Source organism: Hyposmocoma kahamanoa, unplaced genomic scaffold (genome assembly GCF_003589595.1).
Source record: "Hyposmocoma kahamanoa isolate Upper Pololo Valley unplaced genomic scaffold, ASM358959v1 87, whole genome shotgun sequence".
Taxonomy (NCBI): Eukaryota; Metazoa; Arthropoda; class Insecta; order Lepidoptera; family Cosmopterigidae; genus Hyposmocoma; species Hyposmocoma kahamanoa.
The window spans coordinates 5,716,488-5,726,688 of NW_020654422.1; the positions used below are offsets into that span (position 1 = coordinate 5,716,488).

General features: G+C 36.3%; 1 protein-coding gene across 1 annotated transcript in view; it reads right to left on the bottom strand.

Moving 5' to 3' along the window:
* Positions 1 to 3,245: 3,245 nt before the first annotated feature.
* Positions 3,246 to 10,201, bottom strand: part of LOC113235314 (trypsin beta-like) — a 21,265-nt gene continuing 14,309 nt past the window's right edge. Inside the window, exons 4-6 of the mRNA XM_026470975.1 lie at positions 6,199 to 6,451; positions 5,157 to 5,312; positions 3,246 to 3,946 (exon numbers count right to left, since the gene is read on the bottom strand). Coding sequence (XP_026326760.1) covers positions 3,767 to 3,946; positions 5,157 to 5,312; positions 6,199 to 6,451 — 589 coding nt within the window. The 3' untranslated portion in view covers positions 3,246 to 3,766. The remainder of the gene's footprint in view (positions 3,947 to 5,156; positions 5,313 to 6,198; positions 6,452 to 10,201) is intronic.

The following is a 10,201-nucleotide window of genomic DNA, read 5'->3' on the forward strand; positions in this document are numbered from 1 at the left end:
CTGGGTTACTCTACTTTTCAGCTGATAGCCTCTTTTATTTCATTGAAGTACGTCATGATATTGTACTACCATGATATTCATATGATTTTTGTGGAAGTACTAGTTTGTTATTTTATTGATACAAAGATCGAACAATACGAAGAAAAAATCCTGGAATAATTTGAACTGGACTTAAACCACTGTGGGTCAGCCGCACCGTGGCACTGATATTTTACAAATTTCTCTAAGTGCTTGTCTTAGATCTTTGTATTGGGTTTGAAAGGCTTTTTCGCCCGCGCCACAAGAATCGAAAGAGTTTCTCTTCGAGTGGCTTGATCGTTATCAATAATAATAACGAATTAATATTTTAAACAGAATTTTTCTCCGTTCCGCTTTTGTTGATTATGGACTGTGGTGATGTACGACCCCCCGAGGTTGGCTGGTAGGTACAGAATAAAGTACCTACCTAAATACGTATCGGTATACTTGGTAGTTCTTAGTCCTTTTTGATAATAATATTAAGGATGCACATTCTGTGTTTCTTACTTATTTTAAAAAGAATATGAAAACGTAAGGAGTCAACTGATTTAAAGTTTTGTAATTTATTGTGCACAAAAATGTAAATATAATGTAATGTTGTAGATTTATTAAGGTATTCCATATTGTTTTTATAATTTTGTTTTCAGTGTGTTTAAACACACTTCGAGTTATCATCAGTTGACTGAATTTGCCTCAAACGAAAAGGTAATAAATAGGTTTTAGTGCACTTAAATTAAGTATGAAATATATTGCGATGCGCATTTTCAATTTAATTGAACCTTATCATCCAGAGCACTATCATCCAAGGAACAATTGAAATCATTGAGCCAAGAGCTATCTCATTGGTTTCGATTATTACATTAAAACTAAAGTATTGTAAATAATAATAAATTACGACCTCGGTGATCTAACGGTTAGTACTATGGGCGCTGAGCAGGTTTCAGGTTCGATTCCCGGTAGGACCAGTTTGGGAAACGAACTTTTCTAAATTGGTTCTGGTCTGGGTGCTGGGTGCTCAACCGACTTCAAAAAAGGTTTTCGATTCGTCTGTTTTTTTGTGTGCAGGTATGTTATGCGAATACTACGATATTTGGGAACCGATATCGAAGATTCTTTTTTTATTGGAAAGGGAATAAATACTTCGGTAGTGGTCGTAATAAAATTTTAAGAAAATATTCCACCTCTAAGAGTGGCTAGTCAGGGGGCCCACTTTCCGTTAACAGATTTCAATAAAATTGGCACATAGATGTAATATATAATTCCAATGAAAATAACTCACAGCAAAAACGGATAAGCACACTTTTGAGGTCGGTATTTTTTTTATAAAAAGTTACAATAAAATTGTATGTTTATGAAATTTCATCGAATTGAAGGACAAAGTCAAGGTACCATCGTCACAATTAAGCTGGTTTGTCTGGCTCAAATACAAAAAAACATAGGTACATTGACAAAATAACTCGCTCATCATAAAATGAAAGCTGACATGCGGGTGATTCTTTTCACAAAGATGACATCATCACAACACGACAATGACGTCGTGATACGATGCGATATCTTATCACGACGCCACGCGACGCTGAACGTGGAAAAATATGACGTCGAGTCGTGGTCGTCACGTCGTTCCCCGACGTCGCAACGATGTCACATTGTGATGATGGTTTAATTGAAGCTGTACTGTTAGCTTCAAAATGGTTAAACATCTAAAGTATATAAGTCTAAATTAGATAAAAAAAAATAGTTATATTAAACCTACTGTTTGGGGTACATTTGCGGTCATCAAAAGCTAGACCAGTCTTCAGGCCCTTGTAGTTAACCAAATGAAGTCAACTTTTGACAACTTTTTTATCTTTGTTGAATTTGTAAGACTGTTGATATCAATTACTTTAACGTTGTGTTATTATCAGCTGTATTAAATTATACCTTTTTTCAGTTATTTTAATGGTGAATTTTTATTTCGTATCTTCCACTAGCCGAAGCTTTACAAACAAACAAAGAAAAAATGTGAAAACAATACACAAGCGATTTCTTTCAGTCTATTGATAAGGAAAAGCCGAGGTAGCCTAATGGTTTTTGACCTACCGCCGCTTAGGAGTCGATAGTACCTCAACTCGAATTAAATTTCTTTCCCTTACCGAATCGGTTCTATTGTGCGGGTCGAGCGGCTGGGACACCGGCTTTATTTCAGAATTTATTTTTTTACAAACGAAATTAAAGCCATTCGAAAAAAATATATATAGCGTATAGTATACAATGTACTATTTAGTTCAGTTGATATAAATATCTAATATTGGTATATGTAAAGTACCTATTGAATACAAGTTTTCTTGTAAATTTTTTGGGGTAAGTTTGTGTTTTTTTTCTATGTGAAAATTTAAAGGAATCGTGTTTTCACACCGTACGCTAATCAGTGTATATCCTTAATTGAACTATATATTTAAATTTTTATTGAATTGATATTCAATTATTTTTTTGTGTCAAATTATTCCACTAGTTTGTTATAATTATTAATACGAAGATCGAACACTCAGAAAAAAATCCTTTGATCCGGCCGGATTAGAACCGACGTCTTCTAGCATACCGTGTCAGACGCTATACCAACCAAGCCAAGGAACGAACCAGCGGACCTCACGAACTTCTCTATGTGTTTGTTGTCGTGTCTTTGTATTTGGTTTTTTCAACGACTATGCTAAAAGACGTAGGTTCGAATCCGGCCGCATCGAAGGAATTTTTTCTGAGTGTTCGATCTTCGTATTAATAATTATAATGTACTATATATATATATATATATTCCAAAGTGATTGATTCAACACTTTCAATGTTAAGCGGAATCAACTAAAGCTATTTGAGGTTGTATGCGCCGTGGGTACGAATACTGGCTCGCACCTCACCTAAACACTTCCTTAATTTTTCGGAAAGCAAAAAATTAACAAGGGGTTTGAAACACGTAGCTTATGAACTATGTTATATGTTACGTAATTAATTGAACATACGATACCTCTCACGTAAATTGTTGTAAGTCAAAATACCATTTAACTTAAATATAAACTTTTTATTAGCCGATTTAAAAAAAGGAGGAGGTTCTCAATTTGACTGTGTTTTTTTTTGTACGTATGTTACGCGATAACTCCGGGTATCAGTGAACCGTATTTGATGATTCTTCTTTGGAAAGGGGGTACCTCAGTAGTGGTTCCATTCAAATTTGAAGAACATATTCCACCTTTTGGGGTGACAAACTAGGTGATGAATGACTTTTGAGGTCGGTTTTTTTAGAACACTGTACTGAGATTATGTATATTATAGTTTCTACATTTGAAAGTCAACATAACACTGGAACCTATAATGTAAGTAAAAATAGGATATTTCTTTAAGTTAAAAAGCAAAAAATGGTATTTTGACTTACAACAACTTACGTGGGAGGTATCGTAACTGTTACATTTCTCCTATATAGATTATTCGCTGGTTAATTGACCATTACATTTCTTCTATGTAGATTATTCGCTGATTAATTGACCATTACGTTTCTTCTATATAGATCATTCGTTACTATTTGATGCATCTTCGACTGAAACTTCCCTGTTCTCACTAACATGTCACCAAAATTAGTGTTGTATCTATAATTAGTGATTCCAAAGAATCGTATAAATGTTTCAGCCGGTACTCTATTTAATGACATGACGATCTACGAACCCAGATTGCCAAACTACATGGTAAAAGTTATCACAAGTAGTATGTGCAAGGGGGTTGGTGATCACGCGGTTGTCGCGTTAGCATCAACTTTCTGAGATATGTGGCTGTTGACCCAATCCCAAATGATTACGTCTGCGAGCCTCGTGTACACTCCTGGGAAGTTTCCTCGTGCACACCCCAGGCCCCACGAGACCACACCAATGAGGACTCCTTCGAACACGATTGGACCTCCACTGTCACCCTATGTATGAAAAACGAAATGAAGACTTTAGTATTTCGGAAGTTTAATAGTTTAACAGGAATTTACCGCTTACAAGTGCAGAATTTGTCTGTACAAGCGTGTACAAGCGGTAAATTCCTGTTACAACTTAGTAGAAAAATTATAAAAAAATATTATTACTGTGTATAAAGGCATAAGTAAATTAAATTTGATTTGAAATAGTTACTTCAAGGCACAATTGTAGTCAGTTGTGTTTTTTTGTGTCATTTATGAAGTAATTATTGTAATTGAATTACATAGTCATTGCACAGTTCCATACATTACTTAAAATTTTTAAATATTACTGTTTTTAATTTAACAAACGTTAAATATGACTTATCTGGAGAAAATCTGATCATAGATGTCAATTGTGCCTTTTCAGCTCACTGTACATCCAACAATTGTTGAGATAGATTTCTACAAAAAATTAGGTAGACTGGCCTTTATTTTACTGATCCTGAATATGTATAAATAAATTTTGATAAAAATGTTAGTTGTAACTTTTATCGTTCCGGGGACAGAATTTTGCTACACAATTTCAGAGAATATCTACTCTTCTTATTAATATAAAGGTTCTATTAAGAATCAAAAATGCAAATGTAATGTAAGTACAGCAATGCAATCTCTTTACATGTCGATGGAGTCCGTCGCCATCTTTGTTTTAACCGATTTACATAACATAGAGGGCCAAAAATGGTACAAAAAAACAGGTACAAAGACATAGAGGGCCAAAAATCGTCAAATTTGGCACTTAAGATTAAATTTTTATTGAATGTCAGAATGTTTCACCACCATGATATTAATTTTTTTTTGTGAAAATACTCCACTAGTTTCATTGACTTACAATACTAGTTTGCTATAATTATTAACAAAACAATTGCTTCGATTCGAACTGACGTCTCCTATCCTAGCAAACCGTGCCAGACGCTATGGCAACTAAGCCATGGAACGAACCAGCGGACCTCAAGATTTTTTCTATGTGCTTGTTGTCGGATCTTTGCATTTGGTGGATGGAAGAATTTTTCTAATGGTTCGGTCTATGTATTAATAATTACAATTTAAGATTAAATTTAATTCTATGCCTCTTACTACAAGAATGGTCTAGTACTAGGTACTAGTCGAGTTGTAGTATATTTAAGATACGTAAAGAAACAATATGTCTATCATCTCATGTTCTACAACTTTTTAGTACCTGGCATGCATCAGGCGATGGTTGCGAGAAAGAGCCAGCACAGAACATAGTCGCTGGATCGATGGCCTTGCGGTCCAAGCCGGAGCGCTTGCACAGTTTCATCGCGATCGTTTCGATCGTCGTCGACTGTAGGTACGTCGCGCTTGGACCTCCTTCCTGAAAGATGACATTTTAATCGCAGTTCGCGTGCATATAAGGCAAATCTATTCAATTCAGAAGAACCCACATTTTCTGATCAGGGATTGACTATAGATTGGTATAACGTCTACACCACTTTGTGTAGGGATGGCTTAATAAGACATTAACATGCGCTTGCGATATGTCCGTTCAATCCAATATCTGGTGTCTCAATGGCGGGAGCGGGCGGGCTGCAGCGCACCTTTATTCTCTATACATTAGGGCTTTAAATTTCGCTGCATTTCAGCATTTCCCGGGAAAACAAATATAGAGACTCGGTGCGGTCTCGGAAATACCGGGAAAAACGAGATTTTGGAGACTATTTCAAAAGTAGGTTTCCATATTCATAGGCTAGGCATTTAAACAGTCAAAACATGATTCGACCTTGGAAAGGCTAACCTTTCCAGTGTCGAATATTTTAGTTAAGTTTTTTATTAACTCAAATTTTAATCATAAAAAAAATATTTATTAAGGTTCATTTTATGGTTGATAGCGTAAGAAACAAAGTGTGTTTAATACAGTTTCAGATAGAGAGAACTTGATTTTGCTGCTACCGTTTTTCAATCTCCACAGGTTACTAAGCCCTACTTATAATGTTGCTATGTTCATGGTTCATGTAACAAGAACAAAAAAAAAATCTGTTTGTTTAGTAGATTTCTAGTACTTTTTTATGAAGTGTACCTAAGTCTGAAAAGTCTCGGTATTCCCGAGTCTAAAAAGTCAGTCTCCCGGGATGAAAACCCTACTATACATTATTATTTGAGGGATGTATATATACATATATATACACACACACACATATATATATATATATATATACCATATATATATATATATATATATATTTCGTCGATATCGTACTGACCTTAAGTTTACCCCAACCAGAAACAATAGCTGGCTGGCTGGCTTTCAACCTAGTACGCTTCGCAACCAGCCGGATGGGCAGTATCCTGGCGGAGAATCGGAGGGGCGAGTACAGCTCCACAAGCCCTACGTCATGTGCTTTGGTTTTGCTGATGTACCGCGGGTGTACGTAGCTGTTCTTCACGTCATACATTTCTCCGCCGTGGGTTTTCCATGATGATCCTAATCGTACGCTTAAGTCTGAAGCACGGGCTCTAAAAAAAATATTGATAAATTGTTTTGAGTGGTTAAGTGGTTTTGAACTGATATATTTATACAGTGTGTTGATTTGCATTCTCGTCATATTTAAGAAATTAATAATAGAAATAACGGTAAATCATCTAAAATATTTAAAAAAATATTCTGTTCAATATTCTGTCTAATTGTATCTAGTAAAGTTTTGCAAAATTGTCTCAAGTCATATGCACCACGCAAGGGAAGTGACCCCGCCACCTGCTTCACCGAGCGGTACGTGATCTTTCTCGATCGCTTATTTATCTATTTTTTCAAATTATGATTATGTACTAGTATTGTTATAATTTACTATTTATTTACATTAATTAGAAAAGTTGATTGAAAAAAGTTTTTTGTAACTTACATTTGGTAATTACCAACTTTAGGTTACCTGAGACTATTGCTAGAAGTACCTAGCTTTATGGTGGCTGGCTTCGTACTGGAGCCACCGCCCGTTATGCAGAGATTCGCACGTAAGTTTCGTTTCAACATTAGACTCGACACTCGTATCCTTCGCTTAAACTAAACGTTTCACATCATGTTATAAGAATAAACACGCACTAAACTTGTACTTGATGGATTTCCATGCAGGTTCTGGTGAACCTGGTAGCGATTTTTAGCACTACTAACTCTTGTTTACATACCAAACTACGTGGCATTTCGAGACAGACTAGAATATAATGTATGACATCCCGTCAGCGTGACGTAGACGCAGTACGGGAAGTATGGTCGAGTGATCTACCAATCGCGCGCTCGGTACGACACTTCCCCGCCGTCGCTACCCGCACCCCACCACGAAATAGATCTAAAATGCGTTTCTTTCTGCGGATTCAAGGTCATTGTTCAAAATGTTTGCAAGTGCCGTGCAAGTCAATGACCTTTGGATCAAATTTGTTTAACGCAATTAAGTAAAAAATAGAGATTTACAAATTTTTTGGAATAATTTTTTTAGTGATTTGGGTTCAGTTTCGGATATAGACCTCTGTAAATATGGCGAGAATGCAAATCAACACACTGTATAAATATGCGTAATATGTTTATGTACATTTAACCAAATAGTATATGATAACCCATCACAGCGCACCGGAGGGTATGCCCATTTTTTAACCGACTTTAAAAAAAAGGAAGAGGTTCTCAATTCGACTGCATGTTTTTTTGTATGTATGTTACGCGATAACTCTTTATGAACCGATTTTGATGATTCTTTTTTGTTAGAAAGATGGTACCTCAGTAGTGGTCCTATTTAAATTTGAAGAAAATATTCCATCTTTAAGGGTGGAAAACTAAAGGATGAATACGGTTTCGCGCACTTTCTGGTAACCGACTGCAATAAAACTTGGCAAATAGATACAATTCCACGAACTTTTGAGGTCGGTTTTTTAGTACTCAGTACTGAGATTATTCGCTACGCACTGATCCTTGCACAGGACATGGACGAGCCTCTTTCCTTGGAGCGCACGTACGATCTCGTGTGAGGCGATTGCTAACGGAACTGTGAGTTTTTGTTTGAGTATAATTTGGCTGGTGCTTAAACAAAAACTCCAAAAGAAACATTTCCAGTAAATGTAACAAAATGCTTGCTATAGCTTTCATATGATGAATTTCACCTATTCGCACTAAGCGCTTTCTTCCTCCTTTCTGATGCGTACAGCAAAAGAATGGAATGCTCTACGGCATCTGTATTTCCCGAAAAGTATAATTTGGGGCTATTCAAGGCTAGAGTGAATAGGCATTTTTTAGGCAAACGCGTCCCATCGTCGCTTAACATCAGGTGAGATTGTGGCCAAGCGTGTGTCTATTATATATTTAAAAAAGAAATTGTAAACTTCTCAACATTTCTCCTATCCCTGTTTTTTCTCTCTAGAGTGCTTACATGTTTATGTTATATTATATCTAAAAGTGTAAACTAAATTAACCTACTTCACTGTTTATTTTACTTATGTATATAGTTAGAGTTTACCATGAATAAATAAAAATAAATTAATAAATAACTTAAAACTAATGTGAACGAAGGCAGCTTTTTCGCTAAGAGACATTTCTTCCAGACACCCTTAGATGTAGAGGAAAGCCAACCAGAGAGTGAGACAGTGTGCCTACGGCCAATTTTGAAATGTATAGGCAATAATGCTTACTTTTAATTGTATTTAGCGTAATACTTAGATACTATAGCAATATATAGTATCTGTTACACTTGTTAAACTATTGTTTTCGAAATATGGGGACTCTAAAAGCGGTTACACAGGACGACTTCGTTGCTAAAGCGATGCAAACGGCATACACATGCGATGCAGTTGCTAATCGTCTACCTTTAAACACGCGCGCGATTTTAAGACGCGATGCAAACGCGATGCAAGCGCGCGACTGCATCGATACATCGATACGTTCGTGAAACGCGCGATTGCATCGCTACACTTGCGATGTATAGGCGATTGCATCGATGCAGTCGCGCGTTTGCATCGATGCAAATGCGGAATTGCATCGATGAATTTGAATCCCAAGTGTAGCGACGCAATCACGTGTTTCACGAACGCGCGTTTGCATCGCTGTAAAAGTTGCCGTATGTAACTACTCTAACATCAATATTTTTAAAATGTTATCCAAAAACAACAAACTACTCGTGTCGACTATTATTTCCTCCTCGTCCAATATAAACAAACGAAGGGATCAAAGCACGACATTTTCAAAAAAAACAATATTGTTCTGTCTTCCTGATATCCGAGCAGTAAGGAAGCCCTTGTACTACTATTCCGGGGACATTACAATGCAGCGTATTGGCAGCTGGGAACAAACGGGACTAGAGAAAACGGATCGCTTTCCGAGTAGGCGACGATAAACATCCGCAGAACTATCGTAAACTCTCTAGTGTACTGTCGAGTAGAAAATATTTGTCTTTCTAGTACGCTATTATTACGAAATAGATATAAGACTTTAATATAAATTAAAAAAAAACGACCTCAACAGTTTGCGCAATTCGATCTATTTTTAGTAGCAGTAGAGCTTTTGTTCTGCCGTCAAGCAGTAATGTGAACATTACTGCGTTCCGGTTTGGAAGGGTAAGGGTACTTATGAAATTAGAGGCACAGGTACGGTACTGACACCAGACTCTCATAAAGTGCATAACTGTAACAAAACACTGTATTTTAGACTGTATTTCATCAGGGAGGCTGTGATCCACGCTTGGTGCAACAAATTTCGTTGGCCATTCAGCGCGGTAATGCTGTCAGTGTTATGGGGATGTTTTGAACCAGCTAAGATTCAGATCGGTGCTTTTTCATTGTACTAGTTGGATAAAAATGGCTAAGTCTAGCTAATTACATTATTAATCTTATGTGGCAAAGCCTGTTGCTGATTTATATATATATATATATATATATAAAAACTAACTTTTGCAATATAAGATTGGTGACCATTTACAGTAACCCTTTGGCTTCGATTTGATACATACGATGTGAACAAGCGGAGTAAGTTACCTCGAATCTCATTGCAGGTAATTTTGTATAATAGTAGTTCATGGTCTACCCTGTCGAACGCCTTCCGAAAATCCGTATATACTGCATCTACTTGGATTCGTCTATCCATATTTTCGAATAGATATTCGATGTAAATGTTAAGTTTGTGACTGTGGATTTTTGTTCCACAAAACCCATGCTGTTCAGGGATTATTACATGTTTAACTACCTAACTAAAAGAATATGTACTGGTATACATAGGTTTTTGGCACATAATTTAAT